The sequence below is a fragment of the Rana temporaria genome, chromosome 7 (genome assembly GCF_905171775.1).
Source record: "Rana temporaria chromosome 7, aRanTem1.1, whole genome shotgun sequence".
Classification (NCBI taxonomy): Eukaryota; Metazoa; Chordata; class Amphibia; order Anura; family Ranidae; genus Rana; species Rana temporaria.
This window is the reverse complement of record NC_053495.1, coordinates 37,712,122-37,730,682: the sequence shown is the minus strand read 5'-3', so window position 1 is coordinate 37,730,682 and position 18,561 is coordinate 37,712,122. Positions and strand designations below refer to the sequence as shown.

At 44.6% G+C, this 18,561-nt stretch overlaps 1 protein-coding gene across 1 annotated transcript in view; it reads left to right on the top strand.

Moving 5' to 3' along the window:
- APPL1 (adaptor protein, phosphotyrosine interacting with PH domain and leucine zipper 1) overlaps window positions 1-11,073 on the top strand; it is a 59,382-nt gene extending 48,309 nt beyond the window's left edge. The window contains exons 15-22 of the mRNA XM_040359241.1: window positions 220-408; window positions 660-706; window positions 3,128-3,302; window positions 5,677-5,713; window positions 7,876-8,022; window positions 8,215-8,265; window positions 8,350-8,439; window positions 10,589-11,073. Coding sequence (XP_040215175.1) covers window positions 220-408; window positions 660-706; window positions 3,128-3,302; window positions 5,677-5,713; window positions 7,876-8,022; window positions 8,215-8,265; window positions 8,350-8,439; window positions 10,589-10,738 — 886 coding nt within the window. The 3' untranslated portion in view covers window positions 10,739-11,073. The remainder of the gene's footprint in view (window positions 1-219; window positions 409-659; window positions 707-3,127; window positions 3,303-5,676; window positions 5,714-7,875; window positions 8,023-8,214; window positions 8,266-8,349; window positions 8,440-10,588) is intronic.
- The last annotated feature ends 7,488 nt before the right edge of the window (window positions 11,074-18,561 follow it).

The window sequence follows — 18,561 nt, the reverse complement described above, 5'->3', positions numbered from 1 at the left end:
GTAGCTACAGGTAAGCCTTAAAATAGGCTTACCTGTAGCATAAAGTTGGAAAAAAGGGTTTACAACCACTTTAACAGGAAGTCAAAGTTCCATGGACCGCTGGTTGAGAGAGGCTGGTGTAAGATGCTCCAGCCCCTTTAGTCTAAAATGCTTACAGATGTGGTATGCAGCTGTTTTTTTTTGGTCTGTTCTAATCATTTTATACCCTTGTTTCTGCAGGCCTCCACGCTCAAACCCTAGGACCACACGTACAAACAGCACCAGTTCCGTGGGCTCTGACTCCTCTGTTCTCACTGCTCTCTCTCTGGACTCCATCGTAGCTCCAGACACTCCAATTCAGTTTGATATCATCTCTCCAGTGAGCGAGGACCAGTCTGGACAACCCAGAACTCCGGGGCAGTCTGGCAGGTACATAACCTGAAAACCAGGGTCAGCTGTATAAAGACTGGGAGAAATTAAGGAATTGACCCCAAAAAAATAATAAGATTGTAGCTGACAGTTTTCAAGTATGATGGAAAAAAAATATCTGAAGGCGCACTACAGAGTGCGCCTTCACTTGTCCCAGACTTTATAAATGATCTTTATGTGTGTGTTGGTGCTAGAACGTAGTATAGATAAGAATCCACTTACACCTACGTTGTCTTTATTGACCCTTACAGAAGAACTAACCCTTTTGGAGAATCAGGAGAAAACCCTGTGTCTGAAGGTAATCTATACTCATGTATGTCTGTTTCTATAGCGTATTTATCGGCGTATAACACGCACAGGCATATAACACGCACCCCAAGTTTAGAAGGGAAGTTTAAGGAAACAAAACTTTTAGGAGGGAAGTTTAAGGAAACAAAACTTATATTTTAAGTCTGCATCAATGCAGCCTTATCAGTGTCCATCTGCAGCCTTGCCCATCATTGGCAGCATGATCACTGTCCATCTGCAGCCTTGCCCATCATTGGCAGCAGGATCAGTGTCCATCTGCAGCCTTGCCCATCATTGGCAGCATGATCAGTGTCCATCTGCAGCCTTGTCCATCATTGGCAGCATGATCAGTGTCCATCTTCAGCCTTGCCCATCATTGGCAGCATGATCAGTGTCCATCTTCAGCCTTGCCCATCATTGGCAGCATGATCTGTGTCCATCTGCAGCCTTGCCCATCATTGGCAGCATGATCAGTGTCCATCTGCAGCCTTGCCCATCATTGGCAGCATGATCAGTGTCCATCTGCAGCCTTGCCCATCATTGGCAGCATGATCAGTGTCCATCTGCAGCCTTGCCCATCATTGGCAGCAAGATCAGTGTCCATCTGCAGCCTTGCCCATCATTGGCAGCATGATCCGTGTCCATCTGCAGCCTTGCCCATCATTGGCAGCATGATCAGTGTCCATCTGCAGCCTTGCCCATCATTGGCAGCATGATCAGTGTCCATCTGCAGCCTTGCCCATCATTGGCAGCATGATCAGTGTCCGTCTTCGGAGTTTAGAATTAATATCTTAATAATAATAGAGTGTTTTCTTAATTGTTCAATAAAGTGGAATCAAACCTCCCCTGAATTGCCTCCCACCATCCCTTTGCTCTGCCATTGAGCCGAGGAGGGAACAAGCGCCGCCGAGAGATACACAGAGCCGGATGTCCTGTGTACTCGGCTCCTCTCAGCTCCTCGTCTTGCAGTCCCGCCCCTTGGCCCGACTCCTATGATGGACATAACACCGGTCCAACACGCGCCCGTGATTTCCCCTTGATTTTAAGGGGGGGGGGGGAGTACATGGTATATGCCGATAAATACGGTAATTATCACTTCTGTACAGATCCACTAGTAAACGTTCTTTAGATGCACCAGTATGGAATTCTTAGGCCTCTTTCACATGACTGCTAAAGCTGGCCATAGATGGGTGGAATCGGCCAGCTCAGCAGGGACAGGTTGATTGGCTGGTTCCATCTATGGGCATGCTGATTGTACCCAAGTTAATCCATCGATCGACTCAGGTACAACAAGCATATTGCACTCGTGGTTGCAGGAAAGCAAATCTCATCGTCTATGGCCTGCCTTTCACCTGTAGTCCGAGAATGAGACTTGTTTTTAACTAGTTGGAGTTGTCAGGTGCTGCCTGCAGGCCGCCCATTAATGTCTATGGGATTGCAGCGGCTGCAGACACATTGCCCAATATGACAGCCATGCAGGTGTAAGTGAAAGGCCTCAAACACACAGACAGCCAGCAGCTGATTAGCCAGTTGAGACCATCCCAAATAATTGTATCATACACTACATCAATTAACTAAAGTCACATCAGTGAAAGATTTAGGCCCGGATTCAGATAGCAGTTACGACGGCGTATCTCCGGATACGCCGTCGTAACTCTGAGTTGCGGGGTCGTATCTATGCGACTGATTCATAGAATCAGTTACGCATAGATTTCCCTAAGATCCGACTGGCGTAAGTCTCTTACGCCGTCGTATCTTAGTTGCATATTTACGCTGGCCGCTAGGTGGCGCTTCCGTTGATTTACACAAGGAATATGCTAATTAGGTAGATACGCCGATTTAGAAACGTACGTCCGCCCGGCGCATTTTTTTTACGTCGTTTACGTTAGGCTTTTTCCGGTGTAAAGTTACTCCTGCTATATGAGGCGTATCCTATGTTAAGTATGGACGTCGGGCCAGTGTCAAATTTTCCGTCGATTACGTCGTTTGTGTAAGTCGTTCGCGAATAGGGCTGTAGGTAAGTTACGTTCACGTCTAAAGCATTGACGATTTGCGGCGTAATTTCGAGCATGCGCACTGGGATTCTTTCACGAACGGCGCATGCGCCGTTCGAAAAAAAAAAGGTCAAATATGTGGGGTCACAATTAATTTAATTAAAACACGCCCACATCATCCAGATTTGAATTAGGCGGGCTTACGCCGGACCACATACGCTAGGCTGCCGTAACTTAGGGCACAAGTTCTTTATGAATACTGAACTTGCGCCCTAAGTTACGGCGGCATAACGTATCTGAGATACGTTACGCCCGCCGATAGATACACTATTGTATCTGAATCGGGGCCTTAGTTCTGCTTGATTTAGTCCTGTAACCTGCTATTGATCCCTTTTTAGTTTTTACATTCAAATTCTTTTTTTTTTTTCACACTATAGATTCAATCCTCCACCAGTTATTTATTGTAAGGTTTCTTGGATCTATGGAAGTAAAGACAGATGAGAACCCTGAAGTTGTATATGAAACTATGCGCCAAATCCTAGCTGCACGTGCAATACACAATATCTTCCGGATGACCGAGTCCCACCTCCTCGTGACCTGTGACTGCTTGAAGTGAGTTGTTTTCACATCCCCATCCGATAGCTCCGTATGAGAACAAGGCCAGGTTGCTGTGCCATCTTGTGGGTCAGTGTTATGGTACGAGAGTTCATAACTACTGTCTACTAGTCCATAGTGTACAGTAATTAGCTTTGGTGGCACCCAGGATAGAAATCCTTTATTATATATACAATCACAGGCTAAATACGCAGTTTAACCAGTTAACGCCCGCCCACTGTATATATACGTCCTGTTTTTAAAGATGGATATCTCGGTAACGGCAGCAGCTGCTTCCACAACCGAGATATCCATCTCTTCAGTAGGCGGTCCTGTCAACGATAACGGCGGTCTGCGCAGCGGATTGGCCGCGAGATCGCCGTTATCGGTGGCGGGAGAGGGGCCCGCCGCTCTCCCGCGCCCTCCGCCGCTAACCGGGGCCGTCGATAGCGGCCGAGGCGATCGGGTCCTTTCACGTGCTGTGTGAGGATGCGAGTGAGGGCAAGATGGCCCCCACCAGTCCCCATAGCATTGCTGGGCGGAAGTGACGTCAAAACGTCAGTCCCGCCCAGCGTCTTAAAGAGACATTTTTTGTTGTCATTTTTTCAAATGACAACATTTCCATTTTTTTTTTTGCATTTAAGTCTAAATATGAGATATGATGTCTTTTTGACCCCAGATTTCATATTTAAGAGGACCTGTCAGGCTTTTTTCTATTACAAGGGATGTTTACATTACTTGTAATAGGAATAAAAGTGATAATTATATATTTTTTTTATTTCAGTGTAAAAAATGATAAAAAAATAAATAAGAAAACCAAAAAAAAAATTGTTTTAACGCGCACCGTCCCGACGAGCTCGCGCGCAGAAGCGAACGCATACGCGAGTAGCGCCCGCATATGAAAACGGTGTTCAAACCACACAAGTGAGGTATCACCGCGATCGTTAGAGCGAGAGCAATAATTCTAGCTCTAGACCTCCTCTGTAGCTCAAAAAATGAAACCTATAGAATTTTTTAAACGTCGCCTATGGAGATTTTTAAGGGTAAAAGTTTGACGCCATGCCACGAGCGGGTGCAATTTTTAAGCGTGACATGTTGGGTATCATTTTACTCAGCGTAACATTATCTTTCACAATGTATAAAAATACATAAAAAATATAAAATTGGGCCAAATTTATTGTTGTCTTATTTTTTAATTAAAAAAAGTGAATTTTTTCCAAAAAAAGTGCGCTTGTAAGACCGCTGCGCAAATACGGTGTGACAAAAAGTATTGCAATGGCTGCCATTTTATTCTCTAGGGTGTTAGAAAAAAATATATATGATGTTTGGGGGTTTTAAGTAATTTTCTAGCAAAAAATATGTTTTAGTCTTGTAAACACCAAATCTGAAAAACACCTTCTGTCCTTAAGTGGTTAAATTGCATGTTATTGTGCCGTGAGCGTTATAATGATGCCAGTATAGAACTGTGGTCATAGAGAAGCAGAAAATATATTTCTCTTTCGTTCATAGACGGACACAGCCTTCATTGACCTTAGGGTTATGCTTCTTCCTACCAGGAGATGGAAGAAGCATAACCCATAAGGTCAATGAAGGCTGTGTCCGTCTATGAACTCAGAGAAATGGATTTTACGGTGAGTACAAAAATCCTTTTTTCTCTTTCGTTCATAGACGGACACAGCCTTCATTGACCTTAGGGTTATGCTTCTTCCATCTCCTGGTAGGAAGAAGCATAACCCTAAGGTCAATGAAGGCTGTGTCCGTCTATGAACTCAGAGAAATGGATTTTACGGTGAGTACAAAAATCCTTTTTTTTTTACTTGTCATTCTGCGTAGCAAAATATGGCAGTTTGCACAAGTGAATTCCGAGCCTTTATTCACACCTAAGCAAAGCGTATTTCTGGTGATTTTGAAGCAATGTTTAGGCATTTCATACTTCTTTTATTTATCGGGAGGAGAGAATCCTTCAGGCACAAATATACTTATCACACAATCACAGGTGCTCCCATTGAAGTCTATGGGGCCAAAAACACCTAGAAATGCTTAGAACGTATGGCAGCTAAAAGTACGAGTGTGAACAGAGACAATTGGAAAGAACGGGGATTCTGTATGTTGAGCAGAGTCAGGCGCAGGGAAACAAGCTGAAAAAGACTGAGAATGTGAATGCGGCTAAAAGCAGCAAACTCCAAATGTGTCTTCTATGGCCTCCATGAATTTGGTTGCAGTATTTCATAAGCATTTACAGTAGAAACGGCACTACTCGGACCCTGGTGGTATTAGGTGTAAAAAAACATTCTTGAGTACGAAAGACTATTCCTCTTAGAAGTTTATAGACAGTTATTTTATTGCATTGTGATTTTATAATCTTTCTCTTATATGTTGTGTTCATTTTCAGATTGATTGATCCACAAACACAAGTTACACGATTAAGGGTGAGTGTTTATATCGTGGTCGTCTTTATGTGATGCTTCCTATAGTGCAGGGGTCTCCAAACCTCGGCCCGCGGGCCACATCCGGACAGCTTGTGTGTTTTCTCTGGCCCTCGGCTCACCCAGACTCTGCCAACACAGCATTGCCAATGTCCTAGCAACCAGTGACGTCATGAGCATGGCACCTTTCCGGCTTCCCACCCGCTGTTTGTATTAGAAGTCATTCTGCGTGTAGCAGCGGGCAGGAATCGGGAAGTGCAGGAGAGCTGAAGTCTGCAAGAGGCTGATGGGGACTCTGCTGGGGAACTTGATGCTGGGCACACTGATGGGGACATTGATGCTGGAGACACTGATGGGGACATTGATGCTGGGGACACTGATGGGGAGCATGATGATGGGCGCACTGATGAAGCCATTTAAGCTGGGGACACGGATGGGGAACTGGGTGCTGGGGGCACTGATGGGGAACTGGATGCTGGGGGCGCTGATGGGGAACTGGATGCTGGGGGCGCTGATGGGGAACTGGATGCTGGGGACGCTGATGGGGAACTGGATGCTGGGGGCGCTGATGGGGAACTGGATGCTGGGGGCGCTGATGGGGAACTGGATGCTGGGGGCGCTGATGGGGAACTGGATGCTGGGGGCGCTGATGGGGAACTGGATGCTGGGGGCGCTGATGGGGAACTGGATGCTGGGGGCGCTGATGGGGAACTGGATGCTGGGGGCGCTGATGGGGAACTGGATGCTGGGGGCGCTGATGGGGAACTGGATGCTGGGGGCGCTGATGGGAAACTTGATGCTGGGGACACCGATGGGGAACTTGATGCTGGGGACACCGATGGGGAACTTGATGCTGGGGACACCGATGGGGAACTTGATGCTGGGGACACCGATGGGGAACTTGATGCTGGGGACATCGATGGGGAACTTGATGCTGGGGACAGCGATGGGGAACTTGATGCTGGGGACACTGATGGGGAACACTCTGCTGGGCACACTGATGGGGAACACTGTGCTGGGGGACACTGATGGGGACAAGATGATTGGGACACTCTGCTGGGGACACTGATGGGGAACACTCTGCTGGGGACACTGATGGGGACAAGATGATGGGGACACTCTGCTGGGGATAAGATGATGGGGACAGTGATGGGAACATTCTGCTGGGGACAAGATGATGGGGACACTGATGGGAACATTCTGCTGGGGACAAGATGATGGGGACAAGATGATGGGAACATTCTGCTGGGGACAAGATGATGGGGACACTGATGGGAACACTCTGCTGGGGACACTGATGGGGAACACTCTGCTGGGGACACTGATGGGGAACACTCTGCTGGGGACACTGATGGGGAACACTCTGCTGGGGACACTGATGGGGAACACTCTGCTGGGGACACTGATGGGAACACTCTGCTGGGGTCACTGATGGGAACACTCTGCTGGGGTCACTGATGGGAACACTCTGCTGGGGTCACTGATGGGAACACTCTGCTGGGGACACTGATGGGAACACTCTGCTGGGGACACTGATGGGAACACTCTGCTGGGGACAAGATGATGGGGACACTCTGCTGGGGACACTGATGGGAACACTCTGCTGGGGATAAGTTGATGGGAACATTCTGCTGGGGACAAGATGATGGAGACACTGATGGGAACATTCTGCTGGGGGCAAGATGATGGGGACAGTGATGGGAACATTCTGCTGGAGACAAGATGATGGGGACACGATGATGGGGACAGTGATGGGAACATTCTGCTGGGGACAAGATGATGGGGACACGATGATGGGGACAGTGATGGGAACATTCTGCTGGGGACAAGATGATGGGGACACGATGATGGGGACACAGACGTGTGGAAAGGCTCTGGCGGCGACACAGACGCGCGGAAAGGCTATGATGAGATTATTTACATGTTATTCATTTATTTATAATGAACACATTTTTTTCTGCCCGTGAATATTTGTAAAATCTACAATGTGGCCCTCGGGATAAAAAGTTTGGAGACCCCTGCTATAGTGGAAGAAAATAAAAACGCTTTCAATAGGGACAAAGACAAATGTATTCAAGCAACCAAATCTATGCTTGTCTCTTTGCTTTTAATAAATGTATTCGTAGCGTTTAATGTAACAAAGTTTGGTTTTGTTTCCTCTACAGTTCCCATTGCCAAATGTGGTTTTGTACTCCACACATCAGGAAAACAAACGATTATTTGGGTTTGTTCTGCGTACAGCGGGAGGGCGTTCAGAAGGTCGCCCTGTTTCCGTGTGTTATATTTTTGAGTCAAACAATGAGGGAGAAAAGGTAATCATAACCTGCTTTGTAGTAGAATTGTGATATTTCTGAACATCATCCAGATCATAAGCTGCCCTTTCACATCCATTTCAAAACTGTATCAGATGTGGATTGACAGTCAGGGCCACAATATGAGACCTGGATTTGTTTCTAGCCCTGCCAGTGTCAGATATTTAATATCCGTTTATCATTTGTTCACAGATTTGTGACTCCGTTGGTCTAGCTAAGCAGATTGCACTCCACGCTGAATTGGTATGTATATTCCTGACTTATACGCGATCATGTGGTTATGGTTTCTACAAACCCCGCAATATCTTACCCTTTTTTCCCCCAAAGGACCGAAGAGCCTCTGAGAAACAGAAAGAAATCGAGAAAGTCAAAGAAAAGCAAGAAAAGGAAATCAGCAAACAGAAACAGATAGAAAAGGTAATATGAGGAAACCCAGGAGCACTGGCTGCTTTATAGGCGCAGGGGGTAATCAGAGTTGGCCATTGATCAAAGCAGACTTAAGCGGTATTAAACACAAAAGCAAACATTTTATTATATTGCAACTTACCAATTCTTAAAAGGTGATCAATTTGTTATTGTATCTAAATTTGCTAGTACATTGAACATTCCCCTCCCCCAGACTGATAATACTGCTGTCCAAAGGTGCCCCCTGTGCTCCTTCATTCAGAGTGGGGGAATTCTAATACAGGAGGTGTGTTTCTGGCCAGATCACCAGGTGAAAACAGAGGAGGGAAATGAAAACGAACTAAAAAAAAAGAAAAATGCAGCCATCAAATCTGATTGGTAAACTGCAATCCATTTTTGGTTTTGGGTTTAAAACCACTTTCAGTTCCTTGTTTACATTTTTAAGAAATTGGTAAAACGTTGTAATTGGTGCTCTTGACATTTCAGTCCTTTATATCGTAAATCAGCTGTATCTAAGAATCTGAGTCTGGTTGCTATGGGCAACTCCATGTACACCCTGTTTTCTTTGCAACAGCATTAATCAGCCTTTATGTTTGCGAGTTCCCGCATCGCACCCGACACGCACAGCAGTTCACACTGCCATATGCGAACTGCTGGGGAGCGTCATATCTTAATGACAACCCCAATTTCAGCTCTCGTATAGCAGTGCAAACCGACAGTTCTGACATGAATCGGATCGCGTGTGTGTAATATATATATATATATATATATATATATATATATATATATATATATATACATTTTATATATATATATGTTTGGGGGTTCTAAGTCATTTTCTAGCAAAAAAAATGATTTTAAACTTGAAACCTACAAATGTCAGAAAAAGGTTTGGTGTTTAAGTTGTTAAACGTTCATAATTTACACGCCAAGTCTATTTCTCTGATGTAAAAGACAAATTGTTACAATGTTTAGACTTAGGCCCCTTTCAGACTGGGGCGGGAGCTACGGTGGCGGTATAACGCCGCTAAAAATAGCGGCGCTATACCGCCGGAATTGCCGCGGGTATCAGCCGCTAGCGGTGCGGTATTAACCCCCGCTAGCGGGCGATAAAGAGTTAATACCGCCCGCAATGCGCCTCTATAGAGGCGCATTGCGGGCGGTATTGCCGCGGTTTCCCATTGTTTTCAATGGGAAGGAGCGGTGAAGGAGCGGTATACATGCCGCTCCTCTCACCGCTCCAAAGATGCTGCTGACAGGAGATTTTTTTGTCTCCCGCCAGCGCATCGCCTCAGTGTGAAAGCCCTCGGGCTTTCACATTGAGTCTGCAGTGAAGGAGTTTTTCAGGCGCGATAGCAGCGCAATTTTTAGCGCTGTACCGCCTGAAAAACTCCTCAATGTGAAAGGGGCCTTAAAGGGGTTGTAAAGACAAAAATATTTTCCTCTTAAATTAAAGTCTGACAGTAGCTGATAAAGTAAAAAGTAATGTTTTGCATTATAACTAGTTTGATACCTGTTGAAATCGAGCTTTTATTCACCTCCATCACTCCTGAATCATTATTCTCACTGACTTCCTGGTTTGCGGTGCGCATTTATTCTTGCTACATCACGGCCTAATGGGAACTACAGTTCCCATTAGGCTTAGCCTCCATGGCTGTGAGGGATAAGAGAGCATCTTCACGCAGGGCTGTAGTCATAGGGTGGGGGTGAGCACATTCTTCTTTCCACCATGAAAAACGGCTCAGATGCTGGTGGAAAGCAAGAAGACGAGAGACAGGAAATGGCATTTTCAAACCTGGATTACTGTATTTTGGAGGTCAAAAGGAAAAACGAGGTAAGTGATATTTAAATGCTCAAGCTTACAGCAATCAATTGATTTAATAAAAAACAAACCTTTAGTGTTCCTTTAACGTTCCACCGATACAGAATGTTGTGATACTTGGCAGACTCCCTGGATTTTACAGCTGTGGCTTTAGCAGAGCAGAGAGAATTCTCTGCATAGGAAGATCGGGAAATACTTTGTCAAGATCTCAACAGGAAAAAAAATCCTATTAACGATTCTTGACGATTAATTAGCTCCTAAGCAGCACTGACCAATGCAGAGGGTTTCACACGAGTGCCAAGTGCCTCTAAAATATATTTTTAATGTTCTTTCTTCTAGGACTTGGAAGAGCAGAGTCGCTTAATCGCTGCTTCCAGTAGACCCAACCAGGCCAGCACAGAAGGACAGTTTGTAGTCCTCAACTCCAGCCAATCAGAAGACAGCGAGCCCAGCGAAGACGGAAAAAAGAAACGAGAGTCAGAGGCATGAGAGCAGAAACAAGCAGAGACTTAGCGGCAGTTGATGCTACGGCACAATTAGCATGTGAGGCAGAGAGATATACCAGAGCTCTTTTCTATTATTATTTGATTATTCTGAAAGCCTTTTTAATGAATATATGCAGCCGTGCGTTATTTGCCCTTAAAATCCGAATTTTTGCCATGATTTTGTGACAAGTACAAGGACACTTGATCGCACTACAGAGCGAGGTCAGGTTTTTGTTATTCCTTCTGCTCTGAAATGCTCCAACAGACTGAAGATTTGGTGTTTTTATGTCTTTTTTTTTTTTTCTGGTTTACGTCATCTCTTATGCCACGTACACACGATCCAAATATTGTACGAAAAATGTCGTCCGAGGAAGAATCGTCCGATAATCGGATCGTTAGTACAGGGCTGGACGAGCCAATCATTTTAGTTCATCCGATATTATTTTATCGGACATGCACGAAAATCTGTCGTCCAATTTTCGGATCGTGTGTACGTGGCATTAGGCTTGTAACTGGGAGTGGCATTTGTTATATTTTCCCTTTATACTCCATCATTGTTGGTTTTTGAACAATGCAGATCTTCTGTATAAATTATTAGCTTTTAAATAATTTTAAGAATGATATGGATTAAAGAGGTTCTCCAGGAAACAGCAGATTTTGCATCAGCCTACCATTGAAGTTATGAGCTGAGTACCTTAAAACCACTGAACCGCCTTTCTACACTAATGACCGATTTTCCAGATAACCTCTTTAATCACAAGCAAATATTTTTCTTGTTCTCTATAGTACCATTAGATTTATCTCATTTACAAGGGTGTGAGGAACTCCTCCGAGGGATATACAGTGGAACCTTGGTTTAAGAGTAACTTGGTTTGAGAGCGTTTTGATTTGCGAGCAACTTTTGTTTTTAATTCTGACTCGGTTTGCGAGTGTTGACGAGCAGAATTCAAGCTAAATAGGCCTACAGTACCTCATTTGGCCAGAGGTACGGTGGCGCAGAGCAGAGCCGAAAATAGGCCTGCAGTACCTCATTTGGCCTGAGGTACGGGGGCGCAGGAGCTGAGAACAGCTGAACATTGGCCTGCAGTACCTCATTTGGCCTGAGGTACAGGGCCGCAGGAAACAAGCCGAAGTGTCATCGGAGCTTTTCGGCGATCTCTGGCACCCCCCCACCTCTGGCCGCATTCGGTATTGCATCCCAAAGAAGTCAATGCGGAACAAATTATTTTCGTTTCCATTGACTTCAATGGGAAAACTTGCTTTGATATGAGAGTACTTTGGACTACGAGCATTCTCCTTGAACGGATTTTGCGCGTAATCCGAGGTTCAACTGTATCTGAATTTTAGGCCACCACCTCTAACCTGTTTTTGAATAGTGTAAAAAGGTTTCTTCAACACGAGGCATTAATGGGGGTGGTACAGTGGAACCTTGGATTACGCACATAATCCGTTCCAGGGGAAAGATTGTAATCCAAAGCACTCGCATATCAAAGCAAGTTTTCCCATAGAAGTCAATGGAAACTAAAATAATTAGTTTCACATTGATTTCTATGGCATGCTATACCGCACGTGGCCAGAGGTAGGGGGGCACCAGAGAGACTCGGAGAACGTTTGGCTTCCCTCGGAAACACCCCCGGAAAGGCTTGGGAACAGAGTATTTCCGATCGGCTCCGGCGCCGCCCCACACCTCTGGCCAAATGTGATACTGCACACCACATAGGCTTAAATCCTGCACGTATTGCAAGACAACAATCGCAAACCGAGTCAGGATTTAAAAAAAAATATTGCTCGTATTGTGAAACGCTCGTTAACCGCGTTACTCGCAATCCAAGGTTTTACTGTACAACTTTTATGCCCTTTTAGGATAGCTGAAACACGAGAAAGGGTCGGCAGTTCCTGATTATGTTGAAAGTTGATACAGCTAAAAGTGAAAGGCAACGTTTGTCATCATCATGAAGTCCCTGAATGATCGTATGTTTCTTATTTTACTCGTGTGCATTCGGTGAAGAACACACAGGCCAAGGAATCTTGAAGAATGTTATTGAGTATCAGCCAAAGGGAATTTTACACACTTGTGTCATTTAGGGGCTATACAAAAATTATTATTGTTGGGATTTAATTAGGGGCTATGCGCTAAAAACTATTATTGTTGGGATTTATTAAAAAAATAAAATGCATTTATGTTTTCAAATTAGCAGTTTTTAGCTATTCACAGTTGAAACATCTTTAGTTCCTAAATCCTTACTAAATTGTATTGTTTAATGATAGGCATTAGCAGCTAAGCTTTATAGTCGGTGGCCTCTGTAGACCGGACCATGGCTGGTTAACATGCAGGAAAAAATGCAAAGAATGAGCAAATTTCAGGTGTAACAGCGTGTACTTTATTAGCTAGATTCAGGTAGGGCGGCGCATCTTTCAGGCGGCGTAGCGTATCGTATTTGCACTACGCCGCCATAAGTCAGAGAGGCAAGTGCTGTATTCACAAAGCACTTGCCTCCTAAGTTACGGCGGCGTATCGTAAATGGCACCGGCGCAAGCGCGCCTAATTCAAATGAGGATGAGGGGGGCGTGTTTTATGTAAATGATTGGTGGCCCGACGTGATTGACGTTTTTTACGAACGGCGCATGCGCCGTCCATGTACATATCCCGGTGTGCATTGCTCCAAAGTACGCCGCAAGGACGTATTGGTTTCGACGTGAACGTAAATTACGTCCAGCCCCATTCACGGACGACTTACGTAAAAATTTCAAATTTCGCCGCGGGAACGATGGCCATACTTGACATTGACTAGGCCAGCTATTTGTTCGACTAACTTTACGCCGGAAAAAGCCGTACGTAAACGACGTAAAAAAAAATGCGCCGGGCACACGTATGTTTCTGAATCGGCGTATCTAGTCATTTGAATATTGTACGCCGAACTCAACGGAAGCGCCACCTAGCGGCCAGCGTAAATATTGCACCCTAAGATACGACGGCGTAGGAGACTTACGCCGCTCGTACCTTAGCCTAATTTAAGCGTATCTGGTTTCCAGAATACGCTTAAATTTAGGACGGCGTAGATTCAGAGTTACGTCGGCGTATCTACTGATACGCCGGCGTAAAGCTATCTGAATCCAGCTATATGTTTTTGCAGTGCTTTTCCAGAGAAGAATTAAACTTTCTACTTACAAAAAAGCTGTAAATAACTTAGGACGCTGTAAGAAAGCTGAGGGCTTTGTGACAGCTGAGCCCATATCTGATGCCCAGAGTCTTATTTTCCCCAGTTCAGGCGTCTTGGTTGCTAGGGAAAGGCACATCACAGGTAACCGTACACCTGAGAACCTTTCATCTCCTCCTGGTTGATCTCAGTTAAGGGGCCGGGTCTTATGCTGTTGCGGTTCTCTAGTGGTGGGAGGAATATTGCCGATTGTTGGTATTAGTAGGAGGAATAGTGCCCCATCATTTGTATTGATGGGAGGAATTTTTCCAATCATTGGTATAAGTGGAAGGAATTGTTCCCCGTCAGTTGGAGTAATAGCGCCTTGTTGTTGTCAGTGGAAGGAATATGCCCCAAGGGTTGGATAAAGGCAAACAATGGGCCATATCTTGCCCGCAGTTTGGAGATCACTGATTAAGAGGAAAGCCGTGTTGAATGAATTAGAGGACTACAGGGGCAGACTGACCATTTGGGCACTCGGGCACTGCCTGAGGGCCCTATGCCACTAGGGGGGCCCATCAGGGTTGCCAGGTTCATTAAAACCAGGGACAGTATGTAAAAATCTGTGTTTTTTTTTTTGTTTTGTTTTTTTACATCTGTCCTTGATATGTCCGATACCGACATGCTCTTGATGTGAAAATCCTGAGATTTTAGCTGCTCCCGCCTCTGCACTGCCTCCTGGCGTGGTGGCCATCTGTAAGCACAGGGGCCCCATAATCTTCTATTGCCCGGGGGCCCCATGAGTTGTCAGACCGCCCCTGGAGGACTGCAGACCTCTTTCTGAAAATGCGGGTGGTTTGGCCTCATTATCTTCACTGTCATTGACCAGAGCAGTCAGAACAGCTGATCTGCATACTAGTTCCAGGTCACTGACGCAAAGTATTAATGCTAAAAGATCGGCACGATGGCCAGCAAACTAACATTTTCCAAACTGTCCTCCTCGTAATGTGGAATTTTCTTGGATAACCTCCCGTACTACCACAAAAGGCGCTTTGCTCTTAGTGAGTTTTTTTAAATGTTTTGTGTATGGCCTTTATATGGCAATAGCCGTTTACAGTGTTTTTTTCAGGTTCTGTGTTTGTATTGTACACGATGAACATGTAAAGAAGGTGGATGTGACTTGCGTTGTCCTCATGATTCCTTGATAGAAGGTTCAATGACTAACCATTGAATAGAGGAAATATGTGCCTAAAGCCTCGTACACACGATCGGACTACCATTAACACATTGAAGCTTTGTATATTCTGTTCTTGTTTTCACCTTTCTGCTTCTAGGGATACCTAGATCACAAACTTGGCTAAACAGAATAACAAAACCTTGGATGGGTAAACCTCCGTGGATTTTGGTCCGAAGGGCGCTGGCTGTAAACTTGTTCTGTATACACACGGCAGAACATTTTCAGCCAACATTCACCAAACTACGTGGTTTTTCAGCTCTTTACCGCCACCCTTTGGGCAACTTCTGCTATTGTTTTCTGATGTTTAGCATTGGTTCGGAGCATGCATTGGTTCGGAGCATGCATTGTACTTTGGATTTTAGTCCGATGGACTTGTGCACACACAATCGGATGATCCGACGAAACACATTTGTTGTCGGAAAGTTTGAGAGCATGCACAGCCAACATTTGTCTGTGGAAATTCCGACAACAATTGTCCGATGGAGCATACAGACGGTCGGATTGTTCGATAAACCGCGTCCGTCAGTTGTATACTTGGCCTTGTTTTCTACTCAAACACATAGCTCCCACTTGTCATAGATTTCCAGGGACATTCCCAGATTTATAGGATTTGTCCATAAAATTGTTGGTTCCTGCTTATTGGCTTAGACCACTTTTTATGGTAAAATCTGAGGGCCAGATCCAGAGAGAGAGTACGCTGGCATATCTACTGATACGCCGGCGTACTTTCAAATTTCCCACGTCGTATCTTTAGTTTGAATCCTCAAACCAAGATACAACGGCATCTGGGTTAGATCCGACAGGCGTACGGCTTTGTACGCCTTCGGATCTTAGATGCAATACTTCGGCGTCCGCTGGGTGGAGTTCTTCGTCGTTTCCCGTGTCGGGTATGCAAATTAGCTTTTTCCAACGATCCACGAATGTACGCGCGGCCGTCGCATTCTCTTACGTCGTCTCTAGTCGGCTTTTTCCGGCGTATAGTTAAAGCTGCTTTTTTGCGGCGTATAGTTAGACTTGCCATGTGAAGTATGGCCGTCGTTCCCGCGTCGAAATTTGAATATTTTTTTTTTTTGCGTAAGTCGTCTGTGAATCGGGATGGACGTAATTCACGTCTAAGTTAAAAAAATTACGTTGTTGCGACGTCATTTAGCGCAATGCACGGCGGGAAATTTAGAAACGGTCCATGCGCAGTTCATTTGGCGCGGGGACGTGCTTCATTTAAATGAAACACGCCCCCTACCCGCCGATTTGAATTACGCGCCGAGAGATACACTACGCCGCCGTAACTTACGGCGCAAATTCTTCCTGGATTCGACTTCGCCTGGGCATTTCTATGTGAATCTGGCCATAAGTTTTTGTCATCTTTGCATATTGTATTCATTTTATATGGTGATCCTTATTAGAGTTTTGGTTGTGTAATTGTATTTTTTTTTATAAAGTGACGGAAGAGACAATGATGTAAGGCGTCCTTTGATGGCTGAGGGTCACAAGCTCAACGGCAAACTATCCCTAAAAAAACATTTGAAAATGTTGGCTGCTTTTTATTTTTTTTTTTTTTTTTTAGGAAGATTTTTTATTTTTTTTGTCTAGATTGCACACAGTAAAAAACGTTTTATGGTCCGTTTCAGAGAAACGGGCACCAGTAGTACTAGGCTTCATCCATAGTTCATGCAGGTCCTATCCACAACAGTGATGGAAAGAAAGCCTGCCTTAAATGTCTCACCAGCCAATCAGAAGCAACAATTCCTCCAGTACTGCAGGAGAGAAAAAGTCAATCTGATTGGTGGTTTGGGCAAAACGGACTATTCGTGTTTCAAACACTTAGTCAAATGAGAGACAGCATGATACACTTATTCTACAACCAAATTCTTTTAGATTTACGTTCTGTAACCTCAGAACCAACATTATATAATTTGTGAATGTAATCTTTTGCACTAATCATTGTAAATAATACTGTTTACCTATCTGTTATATAATTTGATAAGGGAACCTAATAAATGATTTATTAATGTGATAATTAATTATCCATAGTTAGCGGATTAACTGGTTTATATTGGTGGCAGATTGCTTGGAATGCCAAGTTATATTTTTGGGAAGAAAGTTATATTTACGTCTTCTGTTTAAACTGGTTGTATGAGAGATCTACTGGATTTAAATACTGTAGATGAACTATCACATTAGTATATAGAATTATTCCCATGATAATGATCTCCATGCCATTAAGGTGATGAAATCAAAGTCTGGTGAAACTCCAGGCAAATGGCTTAACACAATATAGTGATAAATACGTATGCATGGTCTTGTGGTTTCTACACGGCATAGACAGGTGACACCTTTATTTCATGGTTCAGCTTTGTGTCTTCCAGTGTCCCCTTGCCCGTACTAACCTGCTAGTGAGACACGTGATCACATTGCTGATTCCTGCTTGAGTGACCTGGAAGATGATAAAGCTGTAATGCTGAACCAAGAGTTAGAGGTGGCATCCTCTTGGGTAAACGGTGTACCAGAGTATGCATAAGATACGAAGAAAGAGGATGGATAGCCGCACTCCAATGACCAAACGGTTGTCTTTTATTCAAAAAAACACAGCAAGTACATCACTTCACAAGGTGCAACAAAGGAACAGGTAGATAGCCTAGTGCTTAATCATGGCTATCCATCCTCTTTCTTTGTATCTTATGCATGGTCAGTACATTGCCAGCACCCACGGTATCCTGAGTCAGTCCATCTCTACATAGTGACCCACCTGGAGCGGTGATCCCTTCTCTTCCCTATTGGTTTTGGTGTACCAGAGTACTGGAGTCACAAGACAGGCTGAACAGAATTATAGTCCATTGGTAGGAAAAAAATATATATATTTTATTGTGCATATAGCTGTTTAGCTGGGGTCCTCCTTTAAAAAGCAACTTCTGGGTGTGTGGTCAGGAGCACCTAGTACACACTTCCTACTCGCTTGAAAGTTCTTTAAAAATGTAATTGTATCTGTTAGATCCAGCCGGCCATAGCGACATGATGGCTTCACTCCAGCCTCAGCTCAGGATCCTTATATTATTTCATCCTCAACTTATAACAAAATTGTTGCCGAAGCCTTGAGAAAAGGGGGAGTCCTTTCCCCAGAATCGTGTTGGCTGTATCTGATGGTCTTGGCTAATACAGGACGTGAGCAAATTTCAAGCAGGATGGAAATTTGTACTAGGCGCTCCTATTCACACACATCTGTTGAGCCATTCGACTTCCATGAGTAGAGAGGCAGCAGGCCAGGCCCAGAATTGGGTCTTTACTTCACCAACAAGCTTAAAGGGGTTGTAAAGGTTTGTTTTTTATTTTCTAAGGGGGTAATCCACAAAAGGGATACGCCGGCGTATCTACTGATACGCCGTCGTATCCCTGTTTCTATCTATGGAACTGATCCACAGAATCAGTTTACCATAGATAGGCAGAAGATCCGACATG